The sequence below is a fragment of the Corvus brachyrhynchos genome, unplaced genomic scaffold (assembly GCF_000691975.1).
Source record: "Corvus brachyrhynchos isolate BGI_N302 unplaced genomic scaffold, ASM69197v1 scaffold22, whole genome shotgun sequence".
Classification (NCBI taxonomy): domain Eukaryota; kingdom Metazoa; phylum Chordata; class Aves; order Passeriformes; family Corvidae; genus Corvus; species Corvus brachyrhynchos.
Genome location: NW_008238355.1, coordinates 6,901,577 through 6,924,276, shown reverse-complemented (window position 1 = coordinate 6,924,276; position 22,700 = coordinate 6,901,577). Strand labels below are relative to the sequence as shown.

The window sequence follows — 22,700 nt, the reverse complement described above, 5'->3', positions numbered from 1 at the left end:
TAGGAACCCGTTAGAACTATTCATATCATAAGATATTTTTCCTTCTCAGGTTGGGTGAGGTGAGTGGAAGAGAACCCACAAGTAATTAAGAACTGGGTCAGGAAAGTGTGGCTCCTTGAGCACACTGGCAGGAAGATTGCCACCACAAACTGAGAGAATGCCTGATTTGCACAATCACTTCTGAGAGGATGACCTGTCCTCTGTTGATTCCAATGAGTTTATCAGTGGTCGACATCAGCTCCATGTGCTGCAAATATTTACCTCCTCAATGAACCAGGTGCTCGTATTTATTTAGCATTATTTGTTAATGGTGTGGCAAATTCTGCCTGTGAAGTGTATGTATGCGAGTCAGTAGATACAGCATATCAGAGAAGTTTGTCACTTATCACCTTCAAAGGTACCCAAATTTTGTGTCTGTTCATTATGCAAGTGCAAAAGGGCATATGTAAATGGTATTATTACAGACGGAGCTGAAGTTATTTCAGAAAACACTTTAGCCCACGTGTTGTATTTTAAACATAAGAAATAGGAACCAAGATTTTTATGTTCTTGCAAATCTCTGAAATTCTCTTGGAATAATTACTTTAAGTGACTCAGAATCTACAGTTTTACCTTATTTTTTTCTCTTGTTCTGAGTGTTGGCTCCTAGCCACGGGCTTTCTAAAAAGGAAGGTTTGACTTTGAAGAAGGTGTCTGAAATTCATTATGGTTTTAGAAGTCTGGAGAAAATATGAATGCTATTCTGCAGTTATCTAAATATGTAAGTGAACTTATATTGAGAGGTGGAAGGTAAATGCTGCAATGGCATAAAGAAAATCCTCTTCCTTAGTATTTTTTCAGCAAAAATTTCTCTTCCAAAGCTGCTTTTGTTGAGGAAAGTGGATTTAATTTTGTAGACTTCATGATGTTTACTGGCACCCACCAGAAAAAAAGACATTAAAATTTAATCAAAAGCCGATGGTCAAGGTAACGAAGACCTGCAGTTCCCATCTTTCTGCATCAGAGGGAGCCATCGTTCATTGCGGCTTTAAAAAGTAAACTCAGCATGTCCAAAATTGGGTTATAAGAGCTAAGGAACCAAAGGTATGAAGTATCATAAAGACAATTTTGGCACTGTGGACCTGTGTAGTATCCAGCACATTTTCTTAGATACTTTGTCTGTCCAATACTGTGCTTGTGTTTGCTTGCACAGAAGTAGGGATATATTTGATGTTTTTAAGAATTTAGAACTAAACGTAGGTACTGAAGTCACCCTTAAGACTTGGCTTGTGCCTGTGCAGGAGTCTGCCTTTCAGATCTCATGAGAAGTTGTGCACAAGGATGCCAATTGGGTTCGTGTGGCATCAAGCAGAGTAAAAAACAGCCCAGAGTATGTGGGCAGGAGAAAGTGGGGAGGTGAACCCTAATGTGCATAGCTGTTGTTTGGACACTGTGTGCACAAAGATATAGATCTTTCTGGGATTATGCTTTCTAAGGCAGTGTTCCTATTAATATATCCCAGGACTTGTCAGTGTCTGCAGGTAGAATGGTATATGTGAGCATTAAAGATTCGTTACATCCTTAGAATACAAGTGGCCTCTGAATTAATGAAGTGAAAGAGAAAGAAAATAATTACCTGAATTTAAAAAAAAGTACCTTTTATATTTTAACTACATAGACTTGCCTGTCATTGATTAAGTCTCTCTCTCAGAGTTCCTATCTTTACTCTTAGTGTTGATACAGCAAAGAAATATAGCCACATTGGTGCGCTAAAACAAAATCCACTCCAAACTTGAAGGAAACCAGACAGATTTGACTACATTCCTTGAGGATTACAGAAGATCTTACAAATAAACATTGTCAATGTACTTTAGAATCCTCACACCTGGTGAAGAATAACCTGCAGTGCTACTTATTGGGTGGGTTTTACTTTCTTCTCTTAAATGCCTGATATGGAATATAACGTATCAAACCGTTATAAAAGTATGATACCTCTGTGTTAATCTGGATGTATTGTCATTACTGATCAAGAAGAGAGACTGCCCAAGCAGACTTGCTCTATTCTGTTGGCACGTGGCATAATGCCAGAAGGAAGCAAATCTTATTAATTTTCCTATCTGCACAAAGCAGTACAACATTGCCTGAGACTGCAGGTGGTGGTTTAATCTATTATTTAGTGCCTTGTGAAAAAGACTTTTTGAGCAAAACTCTTTCAGGCTAGTAGGACAACAGGCAGTTCAGTTATCCTAATATGATTATATATCCCTCCTGAAAACTAGACTTCTGTCTGCAAGAAAAGAGAAAAATATCATAATCTTTATTATTTGTGGACAGTAAGAGAATCACTTGAATTTTGCTGCTCCTGGTTTAGAATGTGATATCATCCATTTTAAATAAATAAAGCTTCTATAAGTGACCCTGTGCTCAGTATAAACTGAAGAAGTTAATTATTTTTATTTCTTAGAGTTTATACTGAAGGATCTTAAAGCGCTTCAGAAGGAGCAGGTGCTGAATGATTTTCTGTGAGAGAATGGTCTTGAGTCAGCTGTAGATTCATAAATATGCACAAAATGTATTTGCATTTCCAATTGCTATGATCACTACATTCCTTTTTTTTCCCACCACACTTCTACCTGAAATGCTCATAGTGTTGGACTTTTCCTACACCTGCTCTGCAGTTCTTAGATTAAATTATTCAATTGTCTCAAAGGGAAAATAGGACAAAGAGACTGCAAAATCCTCGAGCATTCACTTAATTTAAAAAGGGACCCTGTAGAAAGACTATGACGATGTGAAACTAAATGTAGCACATTCCTTATTTTCTCACCTTGAAATTTTAGTGTTTGAAGTTATTTTTATGGCAGTGTAATTTGTCTAGACCTTGCAAAATAATGAACTTCTTGCAAGAGACCGGCAGTTAAGTTTTTGGTTTTTAGGGTTTTTTTACAAAAGTTTCTCAATACGTCATCTTTCTCATTAGACATGAGAAAGCCATTACTGTACTCAACTTATCTATTAATTGTTGTTGATATGCCTGAAAACTCATTGAATATTAAGAGTAAAAATATAAGCAAATATCTACCATATTATACAGATAGATACAAGCATCTACCATAGCTACCTGACTTATTTTAAATGTGAAGCTTACAGGTTCTGCTTTATTTGAAGAACACATTATAGTTTGCAAAATCTGCTTGGGACTGTGCTTTTAGGCCACTACTGTTCTTCTGTTCCAAATAGAACTAACAAAAAACCAATCTCTGATTCTCAATAACATATGCATTGTGACCACGAAAGGCTTTCCTTGATATCATGTCTGTTAATAAACTCTGGCATCTTAATACTTCAAACTTTACACAGCAGTGAAAACTAATTCAGCCTTTGTTTTACCTACATCCATTCTGTAGACCCTTGAAGCTCTTAAAATCCTCTTTTAAATCAGAACTTTGAGTGCAAGGACTTGTAACTATGTAGTGAATGTTATGGATGATTAATATTTAGGAGATCAGTGATCCTCCCAGGAAAAAGGTAGATGAGTATAGCCACTTTTTCTGTATTCCAGCTGACCATTAACAACCTTCCAGTCTCCTTATACAGGCTTATTAAGTTTATAAATGAGGAAAATATTCCTCTGAGTTACTTGAAATTACTATTTTTAAGGAAAGTTGCTATTCATACATAGTACATTTCTCCTTAATTCAAAACACAGATTGCCACTAAATAGTTTCAGAAGAAAAAGACATTATTTGAAGTCTCAAGCATCATAAAAAGCACAGAAAATATTAGCACAGGGAGGTAACATGTGATAGCATCAATAAAGACAGGTATTGAAATGTATACTCTCCCTTAACTTCTCTTCTCCCCTCAGCCAAACAGACAGCTGCCATGAATCTGGATAACACACCATACAAAAGAAGACCACAGTGTAGTTGCATTCATGTTAAAACCATCTCTTTATTCAACAATATTGACAGGGGCAGTTGTAGGCACAGAGGAAAGCTTGACTGAATGCACACAGAATGCCTGGTCACCAGCATCATGGTTTTTATGGTACCACATATTAGATTGGACAACTGGCAGAAAGAAGGAGTTACGTGATGAAAATCCTTACAGTAAATTAGGTATGCCAGTTAGTGTAGCCAGAAAAAGAGCTGGACAGACAGTTGTGGTTTAGAGTTTGTTGCAGACAATGGCATGTCAATACTGTGCTGTTCTAAATTTTGCAGAACTGGAAACTCAAATTCAGAAAGTGTCCCAACCATGGATGGCAGCCCTGAATGTGAGAGATAAATTTTTTATGGAAAGGGCATATCTTTACATCCAAGGTTTTCACTTCTGGGACATGACAAAGCAGAATATGTGCTTTCCTGGAAGAGAGTGCCACACCCCTTTAGCAGACCCCTGTGGGACAGTAAGCATTCACCCATGATTGCACTTACTGACATCTTACCAACAGTCTGACTTTCTCCGGATATTCTGGTTGGAGGAGAACCCCCTGAAACTGTAGGGAAGCTGCAACAGCCACATGGGAAGCGGTTTGTGACACGGAAGTTGAGATTCCGCCTGAATTTCAGACCCCTTTTTTTAATTAACACTGCTGGTTGCATTTTCAGTGGAACATATTTCCTTTTTGTCTGTTTTACAGGACTGTCTACTGTATGCCAACTGCACATGGGTGGACGGATTAACCCACACCAAGGACCTTGAACCTTGAACACCTTGAACACATACAAGGAATTCTTTTAGGGCAGTAGTATTGTTATTGCAATAACTTGATCTTGAATGAAATTTAAAGATTGTGCTTATGTCTGTATCCTGAAGAAAAAGCACAGGGCAGTGGTCTGTTTTGAGGCCTAGAAAATTTGAACATCTATAGTAAAATTCTGTGTCTGATAATAGCTTCAGAAAGTCAGTAAATCTTTCAGCCTGAGTGTGGCTTTCAAGCAGAAAAAAATAAAAGTGTTTCAAATGTTAATAGCTAAATTAATAAAAAATTATTCTTATTTATGCTGAATATAAATTTTAGAAATTTATTTCATATAGTATGGGATAATTGGTGAGAAGCCACCTGCACCACTGACTAATTGCTCAGTAGCATGCACTTAAGATAATGACAAGAGTGAGGGGACTAGATTTTCCCTGCCTTAAGAATAACAGTAAGATTGATAAGGGGAATATTTACCCTGTTTGCAGTTCTGGCATCCATCTGAACATGGTACGCAGTCTTCAGAGTCAGGATCTTCCACTTCACCTGTGTTTTGCAAATCATCAGTTTGGGTTAACTCTAGATAATACGAGGGCAACATTTGGAAGCACTCAGCAAGGCCCCTGGATATCAACTTGATTCAAATCAAAAAAGGAGAAAGACTCACGGAAATTAGTTTTCTCATTTGCTCTTGCATAACCCACTCAATTTGAGGAAAATACTCCTACTTTACAATAACATGATATTAGAAGAGGATCAGAGCTGGAGCTTAAGGACCTCATGGTCAGGTGTGACTGTGTATTTCAAAATATTTTTTAGTATGCTTAAGCAGATTCCTGTAACAAATTGAATAGAATATTTGTTATCTCCTACTAAAGGATGCTTACCTTCTCTACAATTGTGCTTCTGACACACTTTTTGAGTAAGGTAGTAGCCTCTGAAACATCTTTTACAGTGGCTGGAGTTCAGGCACATGTCACAGTGGCCAGGGCAAGGCAAACACGTATGCTTCAAGTGGTAGTGCCCTGGAGGACAGTTGTCTCTGCACTCCCCATGATACAGGAAACGTTCCACCCCTCTTCGGTCTGTGTGGCAAACAAATGGGAAAAAATTGTCGGCCACAGAGGGTGTTTGGGATATGAGAAGGAGCTTTATGAAGTTCCAGTGCTGCACTTAGGCACTGACTGCTAGATTTTACAGTTTTACACCAGATGAGATATATAAATGTTTCAGGACCTCAAACTTTTCATGTTCCTAGAGGTTTATGGCACGTAAAGATATCATGCTAGCAAACAATTACTCTTTACATCCACCAATCTGATAAAAAAAGGATCAAGATTTTTCCATCACTGAGTTTCCTTGCAGAGGACAAACAAGTATTTGTAATGTATAGTACACACAAATGTACAATTATTATTAGAAAAGCAAAGTGTCCCACTTCACCTTTGGAAAGGATCACTCTGTGTCCCTAGAAGATTAAACTGTAATCCTCATCTTAGTGGAATCGTCTAGACTTGAATTAGAATAGCAGACGTGCAGCTATTAGCTATCAAAACACAAGCATTCTCTAGTGCTTGAGAACTGGGAGGTCCCCTGCTCCAAATCCTTCTGAATGAGGCCTGTGACCTATAGCTTCCTGTGCCATGTCCTCCAACATGGGGAGTTTTCTAATCAGTCACCCTACAGTATAAATTACACATCACTGTGCTAAGTGTATTTCATTGCCTTAACTGTAGAGCAAGAATTTGCTTACCATAATTTATTTTTGAAAATGCAGAGAAAGCAGCTTTAAAAGGCAACAATGCTGCACCATAGCATAAGTTGAGTTTTATTTATTTTACTTTTCATGCACAATTCTTTAATTTTCCTGCCCCCTAAGGATGTGAGTCTCATCAGTGTCTTAATTTCTTGATTCACAGAAATACAGAAATTTATCTTGCTGTCCACCTTAAGGGAGAGATTTTGGGGGAAAATTATACAAACTTGCTCTCACATTAGACCTGAAGTACCATTTGAAAACTTCATCTACTGAGTCACATTTCCCAAAGCGAGAAAGTCAATCTCATCCTCAGTACGACTAATTAATGCAGCCATACTAGTGTTTGCTTGTAGTCTAGACACTTATTACTAAATGAAGTCTGGGCCAGTGTTGATTAGGACTGAAATGGAAGTAGCAGCTGAAATGAAAAGGCTACAAATCCATTGTGAATCCTCAGAACACAGCTCATAAAAAATTACTCTTTATTATAAGTTAGATATTAAATACTCATTTCCAAGGACAGTTCAGATTAGTTGCACATACTTGTAGGTAACAGCCTTGGGTTCTTTGCTCATTAGATGTTAGAGAGACAATAGGAAACAATTTTTAAACCAGAATTTCAAAAGGAGAAGAGTGGCTTTTTGGAATTTCCACAAAATTAACTACATTAGCCTTCCTCTCAACCCAAGATACATAAATATATGTGTTGGTAATAAGCTTCTCCTTGCAAACCCTGTTTGTTCAGCTCTAGGGACATGGCAATCTCCAGTGGAACCCACCATGCTTGTTTCTTAGACTTTCCCAGAGACATGCTTAGGAAAGCAGCCTGGCTCCCTGCCTGCTTGAGCAAACTGGCTCCATTTCAGTATAGCACATCCTGTGCAGTGGGTGGGGAAAACATGTATGAAGCTTTCTTTTCCAGATGCAGGCTATGCAGGTTTTCTGTCCTTTTTTTTTCTTGTTTCTGGTTCTGCTAACATTGCTCCTATTGAAAAAACACCAAGGGAAATGCATTAAATTGCAAGGACAATGCAGAGTTGTGTTTTCTTGTACTTTAAAAAAAAAAAAAATTAGTTCCAATTCCCTTCAGAGTCACAAGAAGATTATGATGCAGATTGGTAGTAAAAGCACTACTCATTTTATTGCATCTAACAACTGGCCCTGAGAGGGAGAAAAGGGAATTTGGAGGCCAAGGGAGGGGAAAAAGCTGGCAAAAGAAAATCTCACTTACCTGTTCCACAAGCGGTGCATTTGTTAGGTTCACTTCCACTGCAGTCCAGGCAGGTATGATGGCACAAGTGACATTGCTGTTTAAATTCAAACTTTCCTCTGGGGCATTGCATAACGCAGCAGCCATCATCAAAGACTCTTTTAAAGAAGACAGAGGCATAACTACAAATTTAGCTACTACTTGTCCTTTAAATCTAAAGAAAACTAAAAAGAAACTCAATAAATTCTTCTCTCACTCTATTTATGAGGTTTTGAACTTTAATACTTCATTTTCTTTATCTTATTCATAGCATTTACTATATGAACAGTGTTTTGAACCTGAATCTAAGACTACAAAGATAATTTTTCTCTGAAACATTTTTCTGAGAAAAATGACTTTTTGGTCCTTTGCCTAGATGTCCTTATATCACAATCCCTGCAGTGGTCCCATGTGTCTGCTAAAAGGAAAGCAATACTTGGTCTTTCTCTGTGAAGGAATAACCCATCTGTTTTACTTTTAAGACTGCCTTTGAAAAGTACTATGGCTTCAGTAATATGACCTTGTACATGAAGTCAAGTATCTATCTGAATATTGGCCTTTAGGAGCCATATTTTTAGACTTACATATTGTCGTGGCTTAGGAATGATATTTACCGATTTAATTTTCCCACTGAAACACTCCAAACCATGCTCAATTGCCTGCCTTCCCTCCCACTCCTCTGCTGGGGATGGAGAGGAGAATTGGATGTACAAAAGGTAAAGATCACAGGCTGAGATAAGAACAATTTATTGGAAGCAGCAAAGAAATAAGAAAATGAACATAAACAGCAACAGTATCAACTACACACATACAAGCATTCAACAGCTGAACAATTCTCATGCCAGTGGTCACAGCTATGAACACAGAACCCCTGGCAATGCCTAACTGCGCCATGCCACGCAACCTGGAAAGGGACCCCTTCCCCTCCCCTGGAGCTCACAGTGTGGTAGTATAGAAAAACCTCCCAGTCCTAGCCATGCCCCTTCTGACGACTGCAGAAATTAACTCTATCCTGGCTGGAATCAGGACATATATCTACCTATAAATATGAGAAACCAGGCAAGGTATGCAGCTCTTTAACTTCCTCTGTCTCCATAGCAGCTCTCCCAAAAGCCCAGCAATGACTTTTTGGGTCCTTGAAATACGCTTTCCTGAGGTAATCTGCTCCAAGGATTCATGGGGCCTCTGTGCCAGTCAAAATGGGGTGTTTTTGCCATTCATTCCCAGTCATGGTTATTTCAGCTTCCAGTACAGTCAGCTGTTGGGATCCCCGTCACCCCAGAAATAGAGACGGATTCTGCCCCTACATATCTTGATGGCATCAGGGTACATTTGTGCTCTAGTGTCAACTAAAACCTTACACTCTTTTGGGTCTCATATGCCAGGCCATGGGATGCACACAGTTCAATAGATTTGATTGTCTCTTTCCTCCACCTGGCTGGAGGCAGGGCCCCTCTAGACCTGGTCATGGTACTCGTTGCTCACTCCTTATAAATATGAACTGAAGAACTTCAAGAGGATTGGAAGTAACATCAGCCTTCCTGTTCTGTCTGAGTACTTGTCGAGTGGAAACTGGAGCGGCATTTATCCTTGACGAATTTCCTATGACGGTTGTTCTTCCTCTCAACTCATGTACCCATGTTGCCAGGGCAGAGGTGGGTTTTTCATCCCACTTCTTCATGTATTCTCTGTAGTTACACAGGAAAAAACAGGCTATCTCCTGGTGTGTACTGTCTCTTCCACTCAGTGGGGTGCTTGCTCCCAGTAGCAGAGACTCTGGTCTGTACTGATGGGACATGGGACTCTCTAACTTCCTCGAGTCTTTCAAATCTGTCCAAAGCCTTGGACAATCTTCCCACAGGGCCCTGCTTCCTCTTCATTCATCATGAAGCAAACTGATTTGGTCTTGGATTTCTACTTCTGTATAGTACAGGGGCAGCTGCATATGTTCCTCTGTTTCAGCTGCAGTTTGAGTGCCCATGGTGCCTGTTGGTCTGATTTCCCCCTCCTTTCCCTGAGGGCGCTGCATAGTCTTGACCTGTGTCCAGTAAAGACTAGCGAGGGCCCAGCACCCTGCAGTAAGTTGCTGGTCTATGGAGTAACCACAGCAATTTCCTTGAAAATATTCTGTCACTTTATAAGGGTCCTGTAGTCATTTGGGGTGAACTTCCAAACCATTGGAGCAGAGAATTTTCCCCAAAACAGGGCAATTTTTTCCCATATTCCATGCCACTCAAATCTACCCACACTTGTGGCAGATCTCTGAAGAAACTTCCTAGAAATCTCTTTCTTGACCCTAAACATGGTGAAGACCACACCAAGGAGACATACCAGACACAGGAATAGGAACACGCATTCCTTAATGTCCAAATGAAGTAAAAAATTGCCACAAGCTGTTTTAACAGGTCTGAAGGAGAAAAAGGGGGTGAAAAGCTGGGGAAAATCATCCGTTCCTGTTCTCCCACATATTCTCCACACATGAGTGCGATTATTAGTGGATTCACAAAAGTTGTGCCTCAGATAAAGGTAGAGGAACAACACTGGATACACATCCCAGATAACCCTCACTTCCCTCGATGTTATTATGCCATAAGCTTCATCACACAGTACAGCAAGAGAGCAACCCTGATCCTCCTGCCTGCTCTGAAACAGAACATTGTGAGGAGCATATATGGAGGCACATACAGGGTCAGGTACCACATCCACAAATTGCACAAATGCTTAGATAAATATGTTTCCATCCTGCTCTACTCAGATCTGCTGTTATCTCAACCCTTCATGCCCCACACTGGGTGCCAAATAAGGCTGTTGTGGTTTAGCAATGGAATTCCCCAATTTAGTCTCCCACCAAAATACTCCAAACCACACGCTTCTTACTCACTCTCCCATTCCCGTCCTGTGAGGTGGGGTGGAGAGGAGAATTGGAGGCACAAAAGGTAAGGAACATGAGTTGAAATAAGAACAATTTACTGGAAACAGCAATGAAAAAGGAAAATGAAGACTAACAGCGAGAATATCAATATCAAAGTGTACAGCAGTAGAACGATTCACATGCCAGTACTCACCTCTATACCACAGAACCCCCATCAATACCTGACCATGCCACACTCTGTGGCTGTAAAGGGACCCCTTCCCCCACGCCTGGAAATAATATGAGGTAGTACAGAATAACCTTCAGATCCTAGCCATTCTCTCCTGATTACTGCAAAAATTAACTCTGTCCTGATTGGTGCAAGGACATTTATCTATCTATGAGTACGTAGGAGTTTGGCTGCTGAATGTTCTCCTTTTGTTGGATAATTAAATATTTGCTAAAAAAATCCTTTTATGTAATGAACATTTATGGTCCATTTTTCACTGCTGCTTAATGTCTACTGTTTTAATCTGCCTGGGAGAAAAACAGAAATGCATCAATTCATGCACCATAGACTACTAAAAGAATACAAAAGAAGTTGGGTACATTTTGACAGTGTTTTCGCTCTTAAGAAAATAAGAAAGGATAGCCTGTAATCCTCCACACTTAACCGCTTTGACCACTTTGCTATCTGAGGACTTGGGATTCAGTTTCTAGAGAAGCTGAGCACCATTTTGGCTGTTAGTACAGACTTGGAGTATACTTTGACAACAAAAGGCTTTCCATTATATTAAGACAGTTCATGTTTACTTGGAGTCAGCCAATGGGATTAGAGAATATCTTCAATACATCTTCATAAATTTCAGTTGCTATGATCTTTTTCAGATTTATTCTCAAAGAAAAGAAGATATGTGACAGAGGTACTGGAGGTAGTTGGACTATGCTTCTATGGCATGCAAATATTACTGAGTTCAACTACATGTGCTAGCTCTAATGATAGCCGTCCTTACAAGCAGCTCACACAGTGGTAAATTACATTCTTCTTGCTCTTTGCTATGTTGCCCCTAAAGGGAAATACCTGGTCAGATCTTGTCACTAACCTTGGCTCAAACTGTAAACAGATGGACAAGGAATTTTGTGATAATCAATTTGCCTGGATAAAACCCTAGAATTTCCATTTCTTTCTTTTAAAAAAACCAAAACCAACAAAACCAAACAGGCAGCAGCATTTTCATTTATGTAATGATATGACAGTGTTTTTATTATTAAATAAATTGACATCTATGCTGGATTATCCTAAGGAACTCTTTAGCCTCTGGGCAAGGTTTTTTTAATTATTATTTCTTTTACTATAGACTGTCCCATTTAACATGACTTTTTCTAGCAGCTTTCGTAATGCACAGAAGGATCTCAGAAAGATTTTTGAAACCTTAGATACCAAAATTCAAAATTGTTAGAGTACTTATTAAGGTGGTTATAGCAGCATCCTTCCAAAACATCACTGAGACCTCATTACTGCAAACACCTTGGTGGTTCAGTACAGTGATGCTTGGTTCCTTCTTTGCTGCGTAAATATCTCTATGTAAAGCTCACAGTATAGGTTGCAAGGAAGGAACAGAGAATCTAATTTAAATGCCATTGTGAATGGGAGAAATCCACTCCACAGTCCAAAATTTTGTCCAGATTTCCTCTGCTCCCTTTCTGATGTAACACAATTTAATAATGCTTCCTCACTTATGAATTTGTTTGGATTCCATTGGTCCTGGTATGTCTTTCATTGGTATATCTTTCATAGTCATATAATAGATATTTTCCGGGGAAATTGCAGAATTCCTTAGGGATTTTTTTCTTGCCTTAGGGGATCTGATCCTGTTTTCATACCTGTGGAAGTGTCAGCTGGCTACAACACAATCAAGTGCAACAAAACAAGAGTTGTTTGTGTGAGAATACAGCTATGGGTAGGACATGTCTTTTAAGCCAGTAGTCTTCTGAAATCGGTGTGTGATGACCTAAACACAAACCTCTGATTTGCAAAGTCCTGTGGAAAAGCTTCTTTTTAGTTCTGTTCACTCCTCATGGCAGGTTAGAAATATCAGCCTAACTCAAAACACCTCAGTTAGGGAATGATGTTGTTTAGGTGCTATGAATATCTCCCCAAATTAGCCTCAGCATACATATTCACGCCTTGTGCCAAGCCTCAGAGCTGTGTACAGTTACAGATGCCCTAGATTCTTGTTGTTAAAATTGTCAGCTGCGATTCCAGCAGTTATGATTTAGAAAGGATGACAATGAAAGAAAGTGTATTTTACATATAAAAAGGAATTTTTCTTTGTCTGTGGAATCATGCTGAGAAACATTAACTGCTTGTGTAGCCAGCTATCTTGTTTACATAAAAATTATTTTCTGAAGTGCCCTGGGGTTTTTTGCCCTAAACACTTTTTGCTTCTGTAGTCTCTGCAAGCTGGTGCTAAACACAATACAGCCACTTCTCCAGATGATGATGTGAGATCTTTGTACTGCACTGTGGTAGGAGAAAATTACCTTGTGGGTGGGCAGCTGATGCAGTTGTCTGACTCAGGTCCAATGCACTTCTGACAGGATGTTTCACACAACTGACATTCTTGGGAATCATCAAGATATTCCCCTGGTAGAAAATAAAAAGGTTTATTTCAGATCAACTTCTCACAATTTAAAAAAGAAAAAACAGGAAGAGAAAAAAGCACCAAGCTTTCCAGGCTGGAAAATAGAATGATGAAAAGGAATGGGATCTATTTTTAATTACTGAAATGGGCACATTTTCCTGTGGCATCAAGAAAACAAGTACTAGCTCCCTTGGGGAACCAGGATACTCAGACTTGTTACTTTCTAGTCTTTATTTAATTTTTTGTTTGTTTGTTTATTAATTTTTCTTTTCCATGAGAATTTGACAAAGAGTGATTTTTTTTCTTTTTGTTAATTTATTTTGCATCAGTTGAATTAATGAGACTCTTAAGACTCACGAGTTACATCAAAACTGGTGCTACTGAGATTTATTATGTAATGTCTTAAACATGAGCCTGATTGCAAGCTGCAGCATGAAGGGTTTGCTGCCATGGGTGTGGATATGTCACATGAGGAGATGGACTTGAGCAAGCTTCCATCAGCCAGAGACCTGTTGGTGCTTCCCAAATCTCTAGCTATAGCATATTTGTCTCCCTCCCAAGCTGCTGATGGAAGACTCTCTACCTACAAGACCTTAGGCTTCCATTTAGGCTGAATCAAAACTTGGTGTCAAAGTGCACATTTGGACTTGAAAAAAAAATTTATATTATATGGATTTCTACCTTAAAACTGAGATAAAGATATAAACATTTCCAGATCATGAATACACTAGTACTACTGTGCTGCTGAACTGTGAAGTTTGCCTCTTTATTTACTGGATATTAATTAAAACACTGGTACAAACTGGTAAGCTGCATGCCTAATAACTCTTAGGGCAGAGATTTGGTAAGTAGTACAATATCTGCGTGCAGCATTATGTGGGGACAGTAAATTTATCACGCAGTTTTATAAGGCTCAAGATTGGGTCTTTTATGTCAGTTTGTTTTGGGAAAATGTATTATAACCGAGGCTATATATCTAAGGAATTGGCTGTTCCTTCATTCTTGAGTAATGGAAGAGGCTGGGCAAAAAGTTCTATATAATACATAAAACCTGCAGTTTCTATGGATACTTCAATATCAAGCAACTCTTTCCACTTGCATTGCTGCTGGAAAATCCAGATCTGGCAAATATAGTGAACTTTAGGAATCAAAATACAAATACGGAATGACTGGGGTTTGGCTCTCCCTTGCAATGAGTTCCTTACATTTGAAGAGCAAAGGCACTGTACAAGCAGACACTTGTATCAATTTAAAAGGATGTAAGGAGAAAAAAAAATTCTAAAATACTGCAAATTATGGTCTCTGCCTGTTGTGTTTTTAATTGTTGTGTTTTTTACATATTAAACAATATTAACAAATTTTATAATAGTTGAAACCTCTGGTATGAGATATGAGCTAGGATAGTATTTACATGCTTAAGGGGATGGGAACAGTATGGTTATAAAGGCAAACTGACTGGAGCATCTAGCCAGCTCTGGGTGAAACCTGGGGTACCCAAAATGTGGGCAGAGATGTAATTTTTGTTTTGTAATGGTTTGTGTGTCTTCTAAAGAGAGGCAAAAAGTAAAAGATGACCCAAAGCCAGTGATAGAACCACATAAACTGTGAAGAGAGTGCTCCTTAGAGGTTGTTCTGGGATCAGTGCTAGCTGGGAAGAAGTTCAGACTGGGGCAAAATGAAGAGTCTCCTGATGAGATCACGGAAACAAAAGTCTTTGAATGCATACATGGTCACACATTTTTATAGTTCTCATTATACTAAGAGTGATTTGTATGCATCTATATCTACATCTCTATGTATCTACATATCTATTTCCATGCATTTATGTAATCCCTTGCATGCCCATATAGCCAAATGTTGAATTGTGTAAACTGACTAGTTCCATGGAACTGGTGCAGCCCTTCTGAACTGCAACACTGCATCTTGTATGTCTGATTACTTTATAAAGGACTAAAACTAAAAACATTAGAAAAGCTGTTAGACATAGAATGCAGTAGGATTCTAAATTTTTCTAGATGTTACTCAGATAACATGCTTATATTGCTGCATATCTATCACAATAGCAAATATTTATAATTCTCACTTTCTAGAAAAAAATAATGTGGCCTTCAGGCCATTGACAGATTTGGTTAATGTAAGCCTCTTGAGACTTTCTGATATGTATTCAGAAGCTGTAACATGGAATCCTGTGTTTTCAATTGTTTTATGAGGTTTTAATATATGATTTTTTCATGGTTTAGGAATAGTACTCCCCAATTCTGTGACCTCACTGAGACTCACCCAGACCGATGCCACTTGCTTGCTTCCCTTCCCCATGCTTTCCCCTCCCCCCTTCCTCTCTGGGGATGAGGTTGGTAATTGGAGGCACAAAAGGTGAAAATAAAGGGTTGAGATAAGAACAATTTACTGGAAACAGCAATGAGATAAGAAAATATGAACAGCTATGAAGTTAATAACAAAAGGCTGAAATTATTGGCATGGAAAATAAAGCAATAATGGACTGTTTTGCCCTCCATGCTTTCTCTCCCACAGGCACTGCCTGCCCCTCAAAAGTGATGTGAGATGGTATCCAATAACATTAGAGTCTGGCCATGCCCCCTTCCCAGATAGCAAAAAAAATTAACCCTGTCCTGGCTGAAACTAGGACAAATTATATATATATATACACACAGACACACACACATGTATTTGGACAATAATACAATCATGAAAAAATGCATGAAAGTCTGAAAATTATCTGAAATCATCTGAAAAGAATTCCCATTGTGGGTCTGATGCTTCAGTGTTTTATACTATTGGGTTTACATTCCTGGGAAATCAGGGTGACTTTATTACATAATTGCTTCTCTGATGTTGTTTTGTGATATGCATTAGAAAACTTTTGTGTTTCTCCTTTACTTTATTTGCCTGCACTACTTGTATGCTTATCCTGTGTACCTATCCACTGGACCTGAGCTACTAATTCATACACCTCAGCTATCCCTGATGAAATCCTTCACACATAGCAGAAGTACTCAGTTTTTAAAAGTTTTAGTTATTTCTATCTTATGCTTTTCATTGGAAGTGGTGTAATTTGTTTCAGCTGTGCTTGGAACAGTGCCAGGAAGACCAGTTCTGTGGCTCTGAACTGAAGCATTTTAATGAATACTATTATAAGAATGTGCACCAGAAAATACTTAAATGTTGGGCCCTCTGAATTGCAAATCACATCTAGCACTGTAGATCTGACATGTTAACAAAATAGTTTTTGGTGGATATTCAAAGAGTTAACACTGAAATTAAAAAAAGAAGACTTTTAAACTATTCCACAGGGCAGTTCAACCATCTGCCAGAATTCCTTGTGAGCAATGTATTTCTTTACAAATCTTGCTAGATAAATACAGGCTGCCAAAACCTCAACCCTTTTCTTTCCTTTTCTTTTTTTTTTTTTCCTCTCTATTAAAATTCTTTATCTGTCCAACATACTTAATAGAGGAATACTCTCAGCAATGTGTCTTCATTTTGCTTTCAATCAGGCAATGATCATCTGTTACTTTGGATCATCTCATCTTTATCATTTACTATTGTGTTAATGCTGCTACCTTGTCGCCTTGTTTAAAAACATTTGTCACCTTGTTCAAAAAAAAGGAACTGGAGATACTGAAGGAATAATGATATGTTAACAGACTAGATTCCTCATAATAGGAAGATTTTAATGTATAATTTTGTGTCCATAATTAGGAATGTCTAACTCTACATTTGGCCTACATCAGGTTTCAGGTTGTGCCTTTAACTACATACAAAATCCCTATACTTAACACTCAGTTCCTATCAGTTCATATGATGCATTTTAAAATGAGATAAGAACTATTATTGTCCATTAAGGAGGTGGAAACCTGAGTTGCAATAAAATCATCAAATTAGTTTGCAATAGCAAACTAGAACTTGTCTCTCCTGAGTCCCAGTCTGGAGCACTCTCATAGTTGCCAAGCAGCATCAAGTGTACCTTTAGCTTGTCACTGTTTCTCGCTTGCTTTCCAAAGCCTGCGCCATTCACTGACAGCAAATGATATTTCAGGAGATCAGTTAGATGGGGGTGTGAATATCCCTGTCAGTTATGCATGGAGATATGGACTTTTATGTGCTGGCTGTCATAAATCTTTTTCTCTTGTAGTGACTCCATGAGATTTAGTCACTGCAAGTCATGTGTTACTTCCCCACTTTGTTTGATCAAAATATCACTTTATCTAATTTTAAAATACTCTTTATCGTCTATAACATTACCACAATGGCTTTTCCTTAAAATTAATGGAAAAAACTACCTTATTTCCTCCATTTTGCTTGTTTACTGTCATGGGAATCTGGATATGGATTTTGTACTTGGGATTTTTGTATGTAATCTTACGGGTTATAAAGGTTTGACAAACCAGATAAACAAAAACTGCCCAGAATTGCTTCTCATCCATCAGCTGTGAGAACTGAAATAAATTAGTGCTAGGGAACCCTCTGCTTTTTCTCATGTTTGGCCATGATACATTTCATTTTGTCTGGCTTATGGGATCAGCTCCTTGAGTTCTCTGAAGAAACATTTATTCATAAAGCTTAAGTAGACAACTAAAACTAACTTGCATATAAAAATCCATGCAAATTCATCCTGAGGATTGTTTTTAAGGTTACTCCTTTGCTTAGGCCAAGGTCTCAGTGTTTAATAGATTACAGGTCCCCGAAAGAAATCTTGCCATAATGTCCATGTTGTAACATTTTCAAGATGAAGACATTTCCTTTACCCTCAGATTTGGCAGTTGTGCAAAATTGTGCATCTGGTTTGCAATTATTTGTCTAGCTTCAGTTTTCAGCCTCCTGCTTAATTACACAATGACCAAATTTCTATCTCCCTGTTTGGGTGTGCAGAAGGGACAAAGAAGATACTCTTCATGGACAAAACTTTTGGATATTATGATTTGAGGTGATGAGAGGGATTCAGGATTGGAACTCTTCAAAAGTGCTCTAGGCAGTGACAAATGAGAAGGCTGAAAATAGGATATTGATTCCTAAGTCACTAAATCTCCCCCTTGTGCCAAGGGGCAAAGCAGAACCTTGAAAAGGATTGAACATCTCTTCTCTGAATAGCTGTGTGCTGAGTGTAATATAATGATTTTAGGATGAAAGGCCCCTTTGTTGCAGGATTAGGTGAGATTCACACAGAGACTCAGGTTAGCTGTAATTGTGACAGTCAGGAGTGAGGAAATTGCCTTTATCAGACTCCACTATCTTACAAGGCCCTCTATGCTTTTCCTTGCAGAATAAAAACATTCACATTAGCCAAAGCTGCCTTATTTATTTCTAACGGAAAGGAATTTTCCCCTCCCTTTACAATGTGTACTTCTCCCCACATTTCTACATAGTATTAATACAATTGTTGTTAGAAACCCACTGAAGAGTCAGAGCCCTCAGCAGTACTTAGTGGGCATAAACAGACCCCAGAAAGACATTTTTTAGCATTTTAAAAATAATTTTTAATCTCCATTTCTACTAATTCTTTAGGCGTTTAAAAATTTTACTTTAAAACTCCATTTGTACTAATTATGTGGATGCCTGGAAGCATAAGCTGGCTGGGTTCGTGGTCTCTCCCCTTGCCTGTAAGCACCTATGTCAGAGCTTGGCAAGGTATTCAGCTGATCACCTACAGCCTGAAATTTGGCAGCTCCATGAGAAAGGGGGAAGAGAAATAGAACAATCTCTATGGATCTGTATCAATAAAGCTTTGGTTTGTACCCTTCTAACTTTTTGAAGGAGGGGGAAATACTACAGCACTCTCAAAATTTTAGACTCACAATGGAAAAAAGTATGCTCAGCGTCTCCATTTCTTGAGCTTTCCAACTGGAATTTTCCCTGTTTTACATTTTCAAGCTTCCCATTCTTCATAAAAATCAGTATCTGGCAATCTTCTAAAGGGCAGTGGAACAGAGGCACCTGAACCCCACTGAAAATTATCTCATAGTGCTCACAGTACCTCTTTGGAAAACTAGGTAGCTGCTTGTGAAATATAAAAACAAACATGGTATGCTTTGAGTAAAGCTGGTGTTACTAGCACATGGAGTACATTAAAGATAGAATCTTTCGGTGCTGGAGGAAAACACACATCAGAGGCAACCAAGGTAACACAGTGTGTCTCTCCTATGTTATACAGCAGGGAGTGTGTACTTTGTATACATGGAGCCCTTCCTGACCACTGCAGGATCTCTGTAGTCTGATTTGAACAGACAAAAACCTGAAGTGGGAAGAGCTGGATGCTTTGGGTCAGTATTTCAGTGGTGTCATCCATCTCTAGCCAAGAGACTCCTGCACAGGCTGTTTGTACTGGACACCTTCAAGTTAATCAGGATATGAACAGAGATCTGCTGATAACTGGGCAGTTTGTAGCAGGCCAACTATTGTCCCAACAAGATGTAACAACATAGATTTGTACTGTTAATCAAATGCAATTTCTGTTTAATTTGCAGAGATGAAGACATATTAAAGCCTGAAAGAAACCTGCCAAAAAGATACAAGTACCTCCTTGGAAGTAAAGAGCAGATCAAATTAAATCTTCTAATGAGTGGTATAAAGGTCTAAATTTTATTCCCATCTGTAACTGTTCAGCCTCCTCAATACACTTACACTGGTGATCTTCCCCTGCTTAAAATCTTCCCTGGTTCCTGCTCTCTGCTATAAGCACCTCTGCATCGGCAAGGTAATCTTTTTTGTTCTTTGATTACAGATTACATTCCCTTTAACAATGACTTATGTCGAAGGTGTAGAGATGGGGAAATCATACGGCTCTTCTAATTCAGATATACCTGGAGAGAGATTTTGTGACACTGTTTGACAGTGGGAACTCATTTTGAATCCTCCATTCAGCCTTGAAAGTGTTCAGAGAGGATGTGCTAGAGGCAGACACAGCAAGACCAACATTTACACAACTTCATTTTGGTATGGCCTCCTTTCTCTTGTAGTAAGAAAAGGGGCTACTTTATTCAGGAATGAATATTTGAGTAATTTTTGTCTTTTTATCCAGTAGCATTGCTACAGAATGGTCCACTAGCATAGTCATGAGCATGGCAGCTGACAGCAACCTGATCTGTGGGGATTGGCAATCAGGTGCTAGACTTTCCTTCCAATCCACCTCTCAAAGAACATCTGCAGGCATCAAGAGTGGGGCAGTAGGCAGGCAAAGGACAATTGTAAATGGAAAAGTTATGCAGTATTATCTGAATTATAATTAAACCACATTAGTCATGCTCCATTGAACATTCAGTGTTACTGTTGAATTTGCATGATAGAGCCATTAATTCTCCTTGGTAAACAAGTACTCACTGCTTGCCAGTGTTCTGGCTTCTCACTCCCAGGCTGATTGGAAAAATGGGTACTTAATCACCTCATTGCTCTCTGCTGTGTTTCCTGATGGCTGAGTGTTTTTTGCTTTGAAAAGTGTTGCTGTTTTCCCAGAAGACCTTCAACAAATCCATCCCCCAAACACTCAGAAAAACGAAGATGATTGTATGAGGGTCATTCTTCTAAGCTTCCTTGGTCATCTTTGGCAGCAAATACATGAGTTGCTCATGTATTTTCTGCCAAAAACCAACAATGGCCAGCCTTTGGAGCAGCACAGAGTCTGCATTTGTTGCTAACTGGAATTATTTTTTAAAAATAATAAGAGCTTCCTCCCCCTAATATGTTTTCCTTTGACTACAACTCCCATTCTAGAAGTAGAAATTGTCTCTGTTTTTATGCATAAACACTGCTTTTTAATCCAGAAAGGAAGTTCTTCAGGATAATTTCTGTCACAGCTCAGCTATTAGACATTAACTCTGTGGTGATGTCTGCTACGATCGCACAGCAGGTGAACATTATTGCAGTCTCTCTGGCTTTATCCTGAGGACTTCAGAACAGTTTTCCTAGTAAGACCTCATGTTACTGTGCTCTGAGAAATCACAGTATGTACAAGGCCTTTGATAGATCCGAATCCTCTTTGCTCACTGGTGTGGAACCAGTGACTGAAATGTGGATGTTGGTTGCCCTTTCACTGGCTCGATGCAATACTAAAGTTCAGAGCCTTAGTTTGTTCTTAGGGCACTCACAACCCTTTAATTCTTGCTAATGAAGAGGCTTTAAGCCCCAACAGAGTATCATGACAGGTGGTAGTAAATAATCAGATAATCATCTATTTCAATAAAAAATAGAAGTCTTATAAAATAGCTTAAGCAATACATGTAATTAAAATTATGTTAAACAGAAATGGGTTTTTCCGCTGGTAAAGAAAATGCTCATCAAAAATATATTTTCAACCCTTCTTTTTTCACTTATTGAAACTCCCTATTCTGATCAAGGTCATGCATGTCGTTGTATATTAGTTTCCTTTTGATGAAAACTTGACTAGGGTTTTTCTTGGTATGCTGTACAACTTTTTAATGCTTGATTAAAATACCTTGCACAAACATCTAATGGCAGAACTTTTCTTGGTTCATTCTGTACCAATGACAGGACAATGGCATATCCAATATAAATATAAGGCATGGTAATGTATCATAGACAAGTTAATGTTCAGCGACTTGCACTGCAAATTAAAAGCTTTGACTCACACATGCAATCTCTTACATGTCTTTACAGGAATCTTGAATTTATAACAGGCCTTCTTACAATCATTCAGTTCATTAAATATATTCATTAAAATGTAACAGACGGCTATTAAGAGGATTAACTTGGTCATCAGCAGCTGTAACTTGCGTTTAGTGATGGGTGAAATTGCTGTAGACAGCCCTAGTGCTTCTGCCTATAGGTTTGCTCACACGTCTGTCAAACCCCTCATGATCTGATAATGTGGCACAAGCAGCAGCCTGCTATCACAGAATAAATTCACTTGCAAGGAATTTGACATGACATTGGAAAGCTGCAATTGCAATAGAGATTGAGACCTTTGTATGGTCTCACAGGGAAATCTTTACTAGAAAATAGTGTGCTTCACAGAGAGGAAGTTTGCAAAGCCTCCCCAGAAAGAGGCAGGGAGTGCCAGCGGATACAAGTGTGTGTATTCAGTGCGGGCTAAGCCAAACGTCCCAGGAGCTGCTGGTCAGAAGCAGAAGGTTTCCACTGACTTATTCTGGCATCTGATCCTACAATACTGGTATGTGGCTGAGGTGGAGAGCTGCAGCTGAAAAGGGAGTAAGGCTGGAACTCCATTGCAGAAAAGGAAACATAACACCCCCACCCAACAGGCTTCTGAAGGATGTTCTGCAGGTCTGGGGCATGGTAAACTTTTTTTAGCATATGTGATTTTTTTTGTTTTTTGACCACAGCTGTTGTTTTTAAAAAACTTTGAGACTTTTAGTAAAGGTCTAGACATGTGTCCAATTTGCACTTAAATCAAGGATTCTCCTAGACAAATATGAACTGGGAAATACCATGTTCTAACTACAATGGCATCTTCAATTTGTCATGGCTTTCTGACTTGTGGTATAAATAAAATGAAATCAATGAACAGATTTAAACTGATG

The 22,700-nt window shown here is 38.7% G+C and overlaps 1 protein-coding gene across 1 annotated transcript in view; it reads right to left on the bottom strand.

The window, feature by feature from the left end:
* The window catches only part of PCSK5 (proprotein convertase subtilisin/kexin type 5), a 209,562-nt gene that overhangs the window by 28,939 nt on the left and 157,923 nt on the right, over window positions 1–22,700 (bottom strand). Inside the window, 4 exon segments of the mRNA XM_017735342.1 lie at window positions 5,162–5,230; window positions 5,572–5,769; window positions 7,675–7,811; window positions 13,088–13,190. Of these exon segments, the coding sequence (XP_017590831.1) occupies window positions 5,162–5,230; window positions 5,572–5,769; window positions 7,675–7,811; window positions 13,088–13,190 (507 nt within the window).